At 37.0% G+C, this 14,962-nt stretch overlaps 2 protein-coding genes across 2 annotated transcripts in view; one reads left to right on the top strand and one right to left on the bottom strand.

Annotated features, from left to right (window-relative positions):
• LOC144645903 (uncharacterized) overlaps nt 1-14,962 on the top strand; it is a 112,204-nt gene that overhangs the window by 7,950 nt on the left and 89,292 nt on the right. The window lies entirely within an intron of this gene.
• On the bottom strand, nt 238-4,065 carry LOC144645906 (uncharacterized). Its single transcript, XM_078505427.1, has 3 exons — nt 3,987-4,065; nt 2,395-2,627; nt 238-435 (listed from the first exon to the last, which is right to left on the bottom strand). The coding sequence occupies exons 1-3, from the start codon at nt 4,063-4,065 to the stop codon at nt 238-240; spliced, it is 510 nt and encodes a 169-aa protein (XP_078361553.1).

Below are 14,962 nucleotides of genomic sequence, written 5' to 3'. Positions count from 1 at the left end.
GTCGCTATTGACGTGTATTTGGGGCGAGGTTAGATTGAATACTAGGGTGGGTTTTCCTTCGACCCTTCCCATGACACCCCGCACGCCTCAATTTACTTAGCCCAATCTTTTCTCGTCCCACAACACGTAAATAGCAACTGGTTACGAGTCTGGGGCTATGCTTCTTTGGCGGTGGCAGTTGTAGATTTTTAAAAAAATGTTATTGAATCATAATAGAAGTTCAAACTTCTAATCATACTAACCAACTATACGGAAACGACTTGAGCTTGCCTGGCACGTTGCGTCTGAACTGCTCAGAGCTGTTAACGTGTTGTAGCTTGGATGTTTAGTTACACAGTTTTCACCGTTGTTGAGGAGAATCTTCCCGTTAGGTTGTACGGAGGCATAGATAAGGTTTTCAAACTTACTCTGGTGTGGCCAGTCACCACAGGGAGCCTGTTGGAACAATTGCAGTAAAAAGATTTGAATACGTTATAATGGAAGCATATTACATTCAAGGGGGGCTGACTCATTTCAAATTTCAATCTCTAGAAGGGGCGATCTTTCGTTCGCGAAGTTCAGTTATAGTAATGCTTCCATAATATAGTAAATGGTTTTAACCCAGGAGTATCAGTAGGTCGTTAAGTATGATCGTCCGGGTGAGAGTAGTTCGGAGAAGAACTGTTGTTGGTGACTGACGTTTCGACAACCTGAGCGGAAGTCATCTTCAGAGACTCTACTGATACTCCTGGGTTCAAACAATTTACTATATAACTGAACTTCGCGAATGATCGCCCCTTCTAGAGATTGAAATTTGAAATGCGTCAGCCCCCTTGAATGAAACCCCCACCCAACTAGTTTGAACATCAGCCATGTATCAAGATGAGGACCCCATTCTATTTCATTTATTTTGAACGTCAGCTATGTGGGGTAGCCTATCTTCTAAAAGAGTGTCCTTTGTCCGTGTTATTGAGATAAAGAAGCTCTTCATCAACATAATTTTACTGTTTCTGCTTCTCGAACGACGTAGCTTAGCTTGGGTGACTCCGATATCCATCCTGTGCCAATCGCGAGAAATCTTGGTTCTTGGTTTGATTCTAGGCTGTCCATGGTAACACATATCACAAAAACCTGCGCCTCTTAGTTTTACTATATCTATAATATCCGTCGGATCAGAAAGTATCTTTCACAGCAGTCAACTGAGACTCTCGTCCATGCATTCATAACAAGTCGCCTTGACTACTGCAATAGTCTTTTATATGATCTACCAGGTTGCCTGTTAAATAAACTGCAACGAGTGCAGAATGCCTGCGCCAGACTGATTTTTAAAGAACAGAAATTTTGCCATGTAACGCCTTTTATTAATGAATCGCACTGGCTGCCGATTAGATACAGAATCGAATTTAAAATACTTCTAATTACTTTTAAGATTCTTAATTTTTTAGCGCCTTCTTATTTATCATCTCTTATTTCTCTTAGGGTCCCCTCCAAATATAATTTTAGGAATTCTAGCGATAAACTTCTACTTTCCACGTTTTAAATTAAATCAAAAGCCACACTAGGTGTCGACCGTTCTTTTACCTGTGCTGCACCGAAACTTTGGAACGCGCTTCCATTAGACATAAAAAGTGCCAGCACTGTTAGTATTTTTAAAGCTAAACTAAAAACACACCTTTTTCGTCGTGCATTTTTATCATAGTCGTTTTTAAATTATATTCTACTTTTAAATATTGTAATTTTAGCTTTTTAAAATCATTGTAAGTTTACTCTTAATTTTAGTTTTTAGCTTTTTTATTCCGTTTTTAATATTGTAATGCGCATTTGAACATTTTATATATGAAATTTGCGCAATATAAATGTTATTATTATTATATTATTATAAAACAAAATAAAAGGGAGCAGGTTAATCACATACTTTCTACAAGGACTCATTTTGGGGAACGGGATGAGAGCTACCCTCTACTATCTCTGTCGTAGATGAGCTCAAAAATGTTTTTTCCTTCTGATTATCTCTAAAGCTAAAAGCTTTACTCGAGACACAAAAACTCTTTTTGGTTTGCCCAAGACTATCATTTCATTTAATGTTTTAGAAAATGTCTCTGGGACCCCCTCACAACTGAAATTAGAGATGATTTTATGGCAGGTATCATGCGGAGTCAGCTGTGTCTGTCAGAGAGGGCGGGTCCTTACTGATGGCTTACTTGTGTTTTGGCCTGCTCCCTGAGAGATAAACACTTATGTCCAGGATTGAACGCAGGTATTGTTTAATGAGTACTTCATGTTTGACTGTGTTATTTGACATTTCCATATTACTTCATATTTGACAAAATTTGGTGTGTTTTTAATAAGGACACTTTGAGATGCCTGTCATATGTCCAATCCTGGACATATCTGGAGATAAATCCCATTCTATACCTTAAAGATATCGCGGCTACCATACCAATGAACACACCAGTAGAGCACTCGGATTAACCCGCTTGTGTCTAAGCTCACCGTCTCACAGCCAGAAGTGTCCAAAAACGCTAAATTATCAATGCAATATCGAAAAGGCGAACGGCCTGCAAGGCATGTCTTACTTGGACTACTCGTTTTACCAAACTTGACGCACATCTTAGTATCCTTGTGTTGCACTGCTCCTGTGACAATACCTAACCAGTTTAAATTAACAAACGGAGAACAGTTGCAAGCAAAGAGTGACTAAAAGACACCTCCACCGCGGTCAAACGACAGAAATATGCAAAAAATAAGAAAAGCACTGCAAAGATAGGGTTTTAATTTTCACAGTTCAAAGTTCGATACATAACCGGTATCCTAAGGGTTTACTAAGTTTTTTGGAGCTTTACTAAAAAAGTTCTACGTGTTTGAAAATAGCGATATGCGGACTTGTCGGCGCCATTTGTCAAAGCACTTTGGTTCGGATGCGAAACATTTAAAAAGTAAAAACACTGGTTTACCTGAGAGAGTGGGATTATGCTTTCACTTGGCAACTATTTTTATCTATCCTTGCTCTTTATAACACTTTAATTTGAACCACAAACGGCGAAATGGAAAGAAAACCTGCCTGAGACGTTTGACCGCGGTGAAAAATACACCATTTTACTAAATGGATACAACTTTTGCCCCTCTTCTAAAGGAGCAAAGTTTGGAGATTTTAGTGAAAGAAAACCTGCCTGAGACGTTTGACCGCGGTGAAAAATACACCATTTTACTAAATGGATACAACTTTTGCCCCTCTTTTAAAGGAGCAAAGTTTGGAGATTTTGGTGAAAGAAAACCTGCCTGAGACGTTTGACCGCGGTGAAAAATACACCATTTTACTAAATGGATACAACTTTTGCCCCCCTCCTAAGGAGCAAAGTTTGAGGATTTCGGTGAATTTAGTGGAGAGGAAAAGGGCGCGGGAACCCGGGAGAATAAGTGGGTAGGGTACCGGAGGCGGAAGAAGAGAGGGTGGATAGCAAGATTCCCAAGGTGGCGGAACTGGGGAAATTGAGAAATATTTCACGATATACCGTAACATTTTGCAAAAGGGTTTCTGTTTGCAATATAGAAATAGCACAAGAGGCGTTAACCATTTTGGAAGGGGCGGGAACCGGAAGTAAAAGGTAAGGGAAGCAGGAAGTACAGACCCCTCTATCCCCCATAATCAAGTAGAGACAATATGTGATTGTAAATCAGCATTTTCTCTACCCTCCCCCTTCCTCCCAGTTCAATGATGCGAGAGTAAATTTGCATTTGTAAAATAAGGTTTTAAATAAAGATAAATAAAAACGGAGAGGAGAAACATGGAAGTGAATAAAAGAGGACAACAGTAATACTACTTGCTTATCATCCCGTATTTCCAACAAATTTATCATGCTGTATTGCTTATAAGCAGTAAATGGTCAATGGCAATGGGACCTTCTGTCCATTTTCATTTGTGTCCGAAATCCTAACTGTAACAAGAAACAACGCCTGACTTATTCAAAGGGAAGACTTTCGCTGATATAATATTGACCGCAACATACCATTCTCAAAATCAGTAAATTCGCTGACACTGCTCTCTGCAGCCATCAAGAAGACAAGCCACACCACAATGGTGTTCATTCTGTTAAGTTGAACTGTTGCAGATAAAAAGCGAGAAAGATAGAGACAATATATAACTGACATACAACAAAGCTCACAACTACTATCTGAAATAAAAAAGTGTAGTCACTTTGTCCAGTTCAGGGTGATCGTCAACTCTGACTGAACTTCCTCTGCTTCACTCGAATATCAGTTTCCTTTTCCCAAGATCGGATAAGCCAATGTTTCAGTACTTATCCAACCGTAATGCTTTTCCAGATCAGTGTAGCGTATTTGCTTTGTCGATCAGTAATATTGTATTGTTTCTACCATGAATTACTGTTTTGGATTTTAATTTACCGCTGTATATAATGTAATCAACAAAGCCACCATTTTGGACTCAGTATTGAGCGGTTTTCAGTTCCGTGTTGTAAAACAAAAACCAAGGTTATCACTCTGGCCAATCACAAAGCACAAAGACAATACAGTGAGCCAATCAAAACTCGAAGCAAATACATGTAACCGACGCGAAGCGCGGGAAAACGTGCGCGTGCGAGTCACGATTGATTTTGGTTTTACTTCTGATTGGTTGAGATAGTGGCGCGAGTTTTTTATACCAATCACTAAACGTAGAAATGCAAAACCAAAGCAAATGCGAAATACTTTCGACACTTGAGTGAAAATCACTTTATTCCCAATAACTACAACTGTTTGAAGATTTTGCAGCTGCTATTTAAATCCTTTGGTGTAAGGTTACATCGATGCAATTTGTTGCAGTTTTTATCGAGTGTAACGTGAGGTACTCTTCGTTACACAAAGCGTGGAGAGAGGCACTACGAGAGTAGTGTCTTGCCCAAGAACACAACGCAGTGCCCCGGTATGGGGCTCGAACCCCGACCGCTTGATCCGCACGCAGTCCAGCGAACTAACCTTTAGACCACCGCGCCTCCCTTAAATTAAAATACCAATCTCAAAATAGAGATCATATAGTAGCTAGTGCAACGCTCGCTTTCACAATTATAATCCTAATTTAATAAGGACAATTTCAAAAAAGGATTGCTAACAAAAGCACTTCCTGAAGACAAAGTTTTGACTTTATTTTCTTTTCACAAAAAGTTGTTAATAATTAACACGCACGTTTACACGAGTTAACCCAAAGGGTTCTTTGTTTTACGACACTGTCAGCCTTGTAATCACTTGGCTTCACATTAGAAGTTAAGTTAGTTTCATTATCTGATTGATGATGACGAAAATAAACTGAAGTTATTTCTTATTTGGATTTTATAATATTTTCGTTAGTCCTAGATGTCCATCTTCGTGCTACGCTTTGTGTTATAAAGCTTGAGATTTTAATAATAAATGTTGTGAAAACTGACTTTTCTGTGTGTAAATTTGTTAAAAAACTGAAAAGTTACAATGTTCTCAAGCGAAATAACATGCATAAAATCTAACAATGATTATTTTTTTCGAAATTTTGTTGTATATCATTATGGAGTATATTGTGTTCGTACAAATGATTACTGATTGATGACGTTCAGCGGCGGTCAAATTTCAAAGAAAATATTTATTTATTGTCTAGTTTATGTATATTGCTGTTATAACCGTGCAGCAAAATTTGTGCAAAAACTTTTTTAAGCATTTTAACTAAATCCAGAGAATTGCTTCAACAACACTTGTCGTAAAAGATTTAAAGGAAAGAAGAAACTTTTGAAAACCGTTAACTCCATTTTTTTTAGCTCCCTTCCTAGTTTCCTTATAATTCGTGCATTTGTTGCTAATTTGCAATGTTTGTATTAATTTAGATATGTAAAACAACTTACCCCTTGTTTATTTTCCTTTGTGTTCAAGACCTCAAAGGTGTGAAAGGCTATGAACCCAAAACACAAATGTCGAATAAACAAGCGCGAATGGTTATTTACGAAAGTCTCAAGCTGATAATTCAACAGGTAGGTCGACAGATTACAAAGGAAAATACTTGTCTTATATTCCTATCTATTATTATATTTTTGTCTTTTCAGTTTTGCAACCCGCTTCTGCTCATTAAACAGTAATAAGTACCTTATTACAGGAAATTTTCGCGACATCTATAAATTTTCTCGTTTTTTGCGATTTTTTTTGACGTCGTGAAAGTAAGATGTCGCAAAAATAAATTTTAAGGTATCAAGAAATAGTACTGGATCAAATTCCTTTACACAATTTAAAAACAAAAGCCTTTTGTTGTTTGTCGCGCTGGTGACATCGACCCGAGGCTCGCCGACGATGAGTTTGTAATAATCGGAAAATTGTCGGGTTGACAAATTAGCGGTTTTAGTGGGGAGGGAAGTGGAAAGTTGCGCTTCAGTTCAGATGTTGTTATTACAGGGGTACCCAGAAAAGGAAATTTGTGTCACCTGGTCTTTGTGAGCTAGCAACATCACAAGGACATTTAACATACTATCAAAAGTGACTTTTTCCATGAATAGTAATCCTTCCCTAAACGTCCAGTTGAATCCCGGTAACTGGAATCCTCAGAAACTCGAACCTCCGGGATAACTCGAACCTTTTCCGATTTCCCTGAAAGGTTCGAGTTATCGAGATTTAAATGTACTAAGGATTTTCGTATCGCCAAATTGATCACGAAAAGGAAAGGGTTGATTATTAAAAGATTGCTCAAGTATCGTTTCAGTCTAGTTTCGCAGCAAAGCCTACCATAAGGATTAATATCACTTGTTTTTTCAGAAGTTGTAGAAATTGCCCTCGTCGCTTCGCGATTCTGGCAATTTCTACAACTTCTGGAAACACGCGTGATATTAATCCTTGATTTTATTCGGCCGCATGGGATTACCTTTACTTATTGCTTGTATTTTCGTGATCCACTAGAATTCAATCTCATAATTTTTGTCCAGAAGTAACAGAAATACACATTATATAGCTATCGGTGGTAGAAAATATGTGCTTTTTTAGTTTTAATAAGTGCAACAAATAAAAACAATTATGTACAGCGTAGTTTTGGTTAGTTTACGATAGGAGACGTGATAGACAAACTTTAAACCTAATATGTCGTCTACTACACCATAATTTTAGCCTTCACCCTATTCAGACCAGTGGGGGGGGGGGGGAAGGAGGGGTGGGGGGCTTTTGAGGCCCTTGCTGACTTTGAACGCTTATAACTTGTTCAAGATTCAGCCAAACGCTGCCACGCTTTGCGAGTTTATCTAAAATTTATCTTGAAATAATTTGGTAGGATAGTTCGTTTTGTCAGAAAACTTGACGTCAACAAGGCAACGGCATTTTGACAGGCATGTTTTCCCAAATTTGTAATTTTTGTGTTTCTATTTTTAATGCAATTATTTTTACCTTTTTACGGTTCTTAAGAACAGTGTTATTGATTTTGAGTACTTTGAAATAATTTTGGGTGGTTTTCTGGCGTTTTGGAAAAATTTTAAAATCCAAGATGTCGGATCCAAGATGGCGGGTATTTTGACATCATGATGTAATTGTCACGTGATGTGACGTCATTATCCCACGTGATGTATACTTAACAATTATTCCACAAGTGCGCGTTGGATAATATATAGATTTAGGCACGCCTAAAAGCGGAGCTCCTCATTTATTTAATTTTCACTGGAGCTTACAATGTTTTCATTCCAGTGAATAAGCGGCCAAAGTATTAATGTTTATGGCGGTTTATAGGTGCAAGACAAATTTAAATAGCTCACGGTTAAACTGAATGTCAGCAGTACGACAAAAATAATAATCTTAAAGCGGGGCAAAATCATTGCTCATGGCACGAAAAATTACTTTAGAGTACAGTAAATTACCTGCTTTCTAGCAATAGAAAATAGTTTCGCGATCCTGTTATAGTTTCGCAGCAGTTTAGTAGACTCCACAATATCTATTACATTGATATAGGATATATTCAACGTGAATCATAGATTCTGTCAGATTAGCTCAATCGGTAAGGTGCCGGTCTGCGGATCGGGAGGTCGCGAGTTCAAAACCCCAGAGGGTCAAGTTTTTTTTTTTTATTATTTTTTTTTTACTACCCCGTTGCAATAAAATGGTTTGTTTATTATATCAACCCGATTTAGCTTTCGAATGCTCCTTTATGTGCGATGCTGGCTTTACAGATAGACACGAAAGTCATCGATCGATTATGGCTCTCAATGTCCACTTTTTTGGCGGTCGATTACTTTCTACACGTAATTTTCAGCCACATTTTGTTTCATTGCTTCTTGTTTTTCTTTTCAAACCTCTTTAAATTTTACAGGCCGCCTTTATACGGCCTTCTTGCTTCACTATTTCTACCATCAAACTATGGCGGCCATGTTGCGCGACTCCGTACGTACGTACGCGCCCGCGAACCATGCCGCTATCCATGTTGACCATGAAAACTCATTTCGATAGTGTTCCTTCTTTCATGCGTATGGGGCTCTGCTCTGCGGCCCTTCGGACCGCTGTAGAGCTCCGCTATAAAATGGTAGATAGCCAAGCCTCGTTAGCTATAACGATCTCATATCCAACAAGCGCGGGTGGAATAATTGTTTTATTAAAAACGCCCAAAGAATAGCCCAATTTCGATATTTTAAAATTCAGCCTAAAACAATAGACATCACTACGAGGCTCCGGGGAATAAACCCCACAAACTCTATAGTTTAGTCCCCGGAGCCTCGTCCCGAGGTCTATTGTTTTAGGCTGAATTTTAATATATCGAAATTGGGCTATTGCAATATTTGAGCTCCCCAGCTGTTTTCGTTGACGCGTATCGGCTACCATATTTGTGGTCAATGGTGTATGAGCTTTGCAAAATACCATTGCTAGTTTTCAATAACAAAAGATAGATGTTCTGACATGTTCGTTTCATTTTGATTGCTTAAATATTCTGGAAGATACATAGTTATTTTGGGTAAAATTAGTAAAAAAAATGACCTGAAGGGGATTTGAAAAAGGTTCGAGCTAGCGTCAGGTTCGAGTTAGTGAAGGTTCGAGTTATCGGGATTCAACTGTACGTTTAGGAGAAGTTGACTTTTCGTGGAAAAAGTCACTTTTGATAGTATTTTAAAAATCCTTGTGATGTTGCTAGCTCACAAAGACCAGGTGACGCAAATTTCCTTTCCTGGGTACCCCTGTGATAACATCTAAAAGCACAACTTTCCATTCTCCTCTCCCCTAATGCCGCTTATTTGTCAACCCGACAATTTTCCGATCATTACAAACTCATCTTCGGCGATCCTCGGCTCGATTCCCACACACGACAAACAACAAAAGGCTTGTGTTTCAAATTGTGTAAAGGAATTTGATCTGGTACCATTTTTTGATACGTTAAGTTAATTTTCGCGCCTAGTTATTTTACCGACATGTAATTCAGTTCACGACGTCAAATCTTCGCGATTTTTTTTAAGAACGGGAAAATTTAAAGATGTCGCAAATATTTCATACAACGAGGTACCTGTTATAGTCATTGAATGAGATCAATGCGTAGAAGTGGGTTTCAACACTAAAAAGACAGAAAAAACCTGTTAGTTCCTTTAAGGTCTGTCGACATGCCTGTTGAATTAACAGCGTGAGACTTTCGTAGTGTCGTAAAACCAAAACCAAAGTAATCACTCCGGCCATTCACAAAGGACACTGGCAACCCCCTGGACCAATCAAAACTCGAAAAAATACATGTAGCCGGACACAAAGCGCGGGAAAACGTGCGCGAGCGAGTCACGATTGGTTTTGGTTTTAATTCTGATTGGCTGAGAAAGTGGTGCGAGAGTTTTAAGCCAATCACTAATCGCAGTAATGCAAACGCTAATTTCTTTTCGACACCTAAGTGAAAACCGCTCTATAAGCAAGCAGAGTATTCTCGCAAACAATTACAGGTAACCAACAATTACGGGTGGTTACAACGCTTCAATTAACTCTCTAGTTTCCCCATCACTATATTCCAACAGTAAACCCTCGAGTTTTCAAAATATTTCAAGATTATAGATAAAAATTACTAAATAAATATATGTTTTAATAATATATACCAACACCAAAACAAGTTTCCCTTGACACTTAAAATAAAACATAAAAAAAATGAGTGTAACTTAATATTGCTCGCATTTTTATTGTTTAACAAATGGCTTTGGTTCAAATTGTGGAAAGGAATTTGATCCGGTACCATCTCTTGATACGTTAAAATTAATTTTCGCAGCATTTTGCTCTCAAGACGTCAAATCTGCGTGATTTCCAAAACAATTGCGAAAAACGAAAAAAATTATAAATATCGTGGAAATTTCCTCCTATGAATACCTGTTATAGTCATTGAATGAGATCAATGAGTAGAAATCAAGTAGGTTGCAACACTAAAAGGAGAGGAATGACCTGTTGGTTCCTTTGTGGTCAGTCGACCCACCTGTTGAATTACCAGCGTGAGACTTTCATAAATAACCATTCGTGCTTCTTAATTCATCATTTGTGTTTTGAAGTGCTGACCTTTCACACCTTTGAGACCTTAAACATTAAGGAAAATAAACAAGCGGTAAGTTGTTTGACCTATTTAAATTAATACATATTAGTGTAAATTAGTAACAACTGCACGAAAAACCAAGGCCAGGGAGGGAGTTCAAAAATGGAATTCACGTTTTTCGAGAGTTTCTTATTTATTTTACATTTGCAACAAATATGTCATAGCATTTATTTAAATGCTTTGAAGAGTTTTTTACACAAATTTTGAAGGATGGTTCAAGTTAAGCGGAAATATACACTAAACAGACCTTTTCTTTCAAATTTGACCACCGAGAAACGCCATCAGTCGGTAGATATTTGTGCGATCACATTATACTCCACAATGATATACAACGAAATTGTTAAAATCATTTAATCATTTTTAATCATTATATCGCTTAAGAACATTGTAATCTTTCCTGTCAAAATAAAATTTCTACAAACTTGCACAAAGAAAAGTCAGTTTCACAACATCAATTGCATTATTAAAATCTAATACGCTCTATATGACAAAGCGCACCCGAAGATAAATATATTTTGGGCAAATAAAAATATGATTGATATCCAAAATTAGCTAGAAATATTTTTCATTTTTTTTTACATCATTATCAACCAGGTAATTACAAGGCTGACAGTGTTGCCAATCAAAGAGCCCTTTGGGTTATCTCGTGTAGCCTTGAGAATTAATTATTAACTTCTTTTTGTGGAAAGAAAATAAAGTTTAACTGCTTTCATCGGTCAAACAATCAGGTACGCATTTAGACTTTCTCAAAGTCGTTTGCTTCTCGTTCCGGTTTGGTGAGTCTAACTAGCCTTAAATTGTTGGAAGTCATAGCGTAGTTGGGGCGTAGGGCGTAGGCGCCAAAACAACAGGTGGGCTGCTTTAGCCGACAGGTGACCTTACGCACCAGCAAGTTAGTAACTGGTATTGTCCATTGGTTTTGACCATCAAGTAGTGACATATAAGTTTTACTGACATTCTGATTTTACAATTATTAGTACATACAAGTCACAGTTAAATCACTCTTGGGCTTAGAGCAGTTTTTAAATGAGTGTCGTAAAACCAAAACCAAAGTAATCACTCCGGCCATTCACAAAGGACACAGGCAACCCCCTGGACCAATCAAAACTCGAAAAAATACATGTAGCCGGACACAAAGCGCGGGAAAACGTGCGCGAGCGAGTCACGATTGGTTTTGGTTTTAATTCTGATTGGCTGAGAAAGTGGTGCGAGAGTTTTAAGCCAATCACTAATCGCAGTAATGCAAACGCTAATTTCTTTTCGACACCTAAGTGAAAACCGCTCTATAAGCAAGCAGAGTATTCTCGCAAACAATTACAGGTAACCAACAATTACGGGTGGTTACAACGCTTCAATTAACTCTCTAGTTTCCCCATCACTATATTCCAACAGTAAACCCTCGAGTTTTCAAAATATTTCAAGATTATAGATAAAAATTACTAAATAAATATATGTTTTAATAATATATACCAACACCAAAACAAGTTTCCCTTGACACTTAAAATAAAACATAAAAAAAATGAGTGTAACTTAATATTGCTCGCATTTTTATTGTTTAACAAATGGCTTTGGTTCAAATTGTGGAAAGGAATTTGATCCGGTACCATCTCTTGATACGTTAAAATTAATTTTCGCAACATTTTGCTCTCAAGACGTCAAATCTGCGTGATTTCCAAAACAATTGCGAAAAACGAAAAAAATTATAAACATCGTGGAAATTTCCTCCTATGAATACCTGTTATAGTCATTGAATGAGATCAATGAGTAGAAGTCAAGTAGGTTGCAACACTAAAAGGACAGGAATGACCTGTTGGTTCCTTTGTGGTCAGTCGACCCACCTGTTGAATTACCAGCGTGAGACTTTCGTAAATAACCATTCGCGCTTCTTAATTCATCATTTGTGTTTTGAAGTGCTGACCTTTCACACCTTTGAGACCTTAAACATTAAGGAAAATAAACAAACGGTAAGTTGTTTGACCTATTTAAATTAATACATATTAGTGTAAATTAGTAACAACTGCACGAAAAACCAAGGCCAGGTAGGGAGTTCAAAAATGGAATTCACGTTTTTCGAGAGTTTCTTATTTATTTTACATTTGCAACAAATATGTCATAGAATTTATTTAAAATGCTTTGAAGGGTTTTTTACACAAATTTTGAAGGATGGTTCAAGTTAAGCGGAAATATACACTAAATAGACCTTTTCTTTCCAATTTGACCGCCGAGAAACGCCATCAGTCGGTAGATATTTGTGCGATCACATTATACTCCACAATGATATACAACGAAATTGTTAAAATCATTTAATCATTTTTAATCATTATATCGCTTAAGAACATTATAATCTTTCCTGTCAAAATACAATGTCTACAAATTTGCACAAAGAAAAGTCAGTTTCACAACATCAATTGCATTATTAAAATCTAATACGCTCTATATGATAAAGCGCACCCGAAGATAAATATATTTTGGGCAAATAAAAATATGATTGATATCCAAAATTAGCTAGAAATATTTTTCATTTTTTACATCATTATCAACCAGGTAATTACAAGGCTGACAGTGATGCCAATCAAAGAGCCCTTTGGGTTATCTCGTGTAGCCTTGAGAATTAATTATTAACTACTTTTTGTGGAAAGGAAATAAAGTTTAACTGCTTTCATCGATCAAACAATTAGGTATACATTTAGACTTTCTAAAAGTCGTTCGCTTCTCGTTCCGGTTTGGTGAGTCTAACTAGCCTTAAATTGTTGGAGGTCATAGCGTAGTTTACTGAGGCGTAGGGCGTAGGCGCCAAAACAACAGGTGGGTTGCTTTAGCCGACAGGTGACCTTACGCACCAGCAAGTTAGTAACTGGTATTGTCCATTGGTTTTGACCATCAAGTAGTGACATATAAGTTTTACTGACATTCTGATTTTACAATTATTAGTACATACAAGTCACAGTTAAATCACTCTTGGGCTTAGAGCAGTTTTTAAATGAGTGTCGTAAAACCAAAACCAAAGTAATTACTCCGGCCATTCACAAAGGACACAGGCAACCCCCTGGACCAATCAAAACTCGAAAAAATACATGTAGCCGGACACAAAGCGCGGGAAAACGTGCGCGAGCGAGTCACGATTGGTTTTGGTTTTAATTCTGATTGGCTGAGAAAGTGGTGCGAGAGTTTTAAGCCAATCACTAATCGCAGTAATGCAAACGCTAATTTCTTTTCGACACCTAAGTGAAAACCGCTCTATAAGCAAGCAGAGTATTCTCGCAAACAATTACAGGTAACCAACAATTACGGGTGGTTACAACGCTTCAATTAACTCTCTAGTTTCCCCATCACTATATTCCAACAGTAAACCCTCGAGTTTTCAAAATATTTCAAGATTATAGATAAAAATTACTAAATAAATATATGTTTTAATAATATATACCAACACCAAAACAAGTTTCCCTTGACACTTAAAATAAAACATAAAAAAAATGAGTGTAACTTAATATTGCTCGCATTTTTATTGTTTAACAAATGGCTTTGGTTCAAATTGTGGAAAGGAATTTGATCCGGTACCATCTCTTGATACGTTAAAATTAATTTTCGCAGCATTTTGCTCTCAAGACGTCAAATCTGCGTGATTTCCAAAACAATTGCGAAAAACGAAAAAAATTATAAATATCGTGGAAATTTCCTCCTATGAATACCTGTTATAGTCATTGAATGAGATCAATGAGTAGAAATCAAGTAGGTTGCAACACTAAAAGGAGAGGAATGACCTGTTGGTTCCTTTGTGGTCAGTCGACCCACCTGTTGAATTACCAGCGTGAGACTTTCGTAAATAACCATTCGCACTTGTTAATTCATCATTTGTGTTTTGAATTTCTGACCTTTCACACCTTTGAGACGTTAAACACACAGGAAAATAAGCAAGGGGTAAGCTGTTTTACCTATTTAAATTAATTTATACCAATTAGTGCAAATTAGCAACAACTGCACGAAAAAACCAAGAGAGGCAAAACCAGGGAGGGAGTTCAAAAAATGGAATTCACGTTTTTCGAGAGTTTCTTGTTTATTTTACATTTGCAACAAATATTTCATAAATAAGTGTTCTTGAAACGACTGTAAAGATTTATTTAAAATGCTTTAAAGAGTTTTGCACAAATTTTGCAGTAGTGGCAATACATTTTCTTTCAAATTTTGACCGCCGAGGTACGCCATCAATCAGTAATCATTTATACGATCACATTATACTCCACAATGATTTACAACGAAATTTCGAACTGAAAAAAAAAATGATTGTTTTATTTTATGAACATTTTATCTCTTAAGAGCAATATAATCTTCCCTTTCAAAATACATTTTTTCAAATTTGCACACAGAAAGGTCAGTTTTCACAACATTAATTATGAATATCACCCGAAGATAAATATATTTTGGGCAAATAAAAATATGATTAATATCCAAAATAAGAAATAT

This window comes from Oculina patagonica, chromosome 3 (genome assembly GCF_052425735.1).
Source record: "Oculina patagonica isolate OP01 chromosome 3, crgOcupat, whole genome shotgun sequence".
Classification (NCBI taxonomy): domain Eukaryota; kingdom Metazoa; phylum Cnidaria; class Anthozoa; order Scleractinia; family Oculinidae; genus Oculina; species Oculina patagonica.
The sequence above is the reverse complement of the archived record's forward strand: the minus strand, read 5'-3'. Positions and strand labels throughout refer to the sequence as shown.

Bases quoted from the DNA above. Each gene is read 5' to 3' on its own strand.
- LOC144645906 (XM_078505427.1), bottom strand. From the start codon at position 4,065: ATGAACACCATTGTGGTGTGGCTTGTCTTCTTGATGGCTGCAGAGAGC. The intron at 2,628-3,986 runs GTATGTTGCGGT...TAAACTGGTTAG, and splicing joins ATTTACTGATTTTGAGAATG to GTATTGTCACAGGAGCAGTG. The intron at 436-2,394 runs GTATAGAATGGG...TTGTTCCAACAG, and splicing joins GTAGCCGCGATATCTTTAAG to GCTCCCTGTGGTGACTGGCC.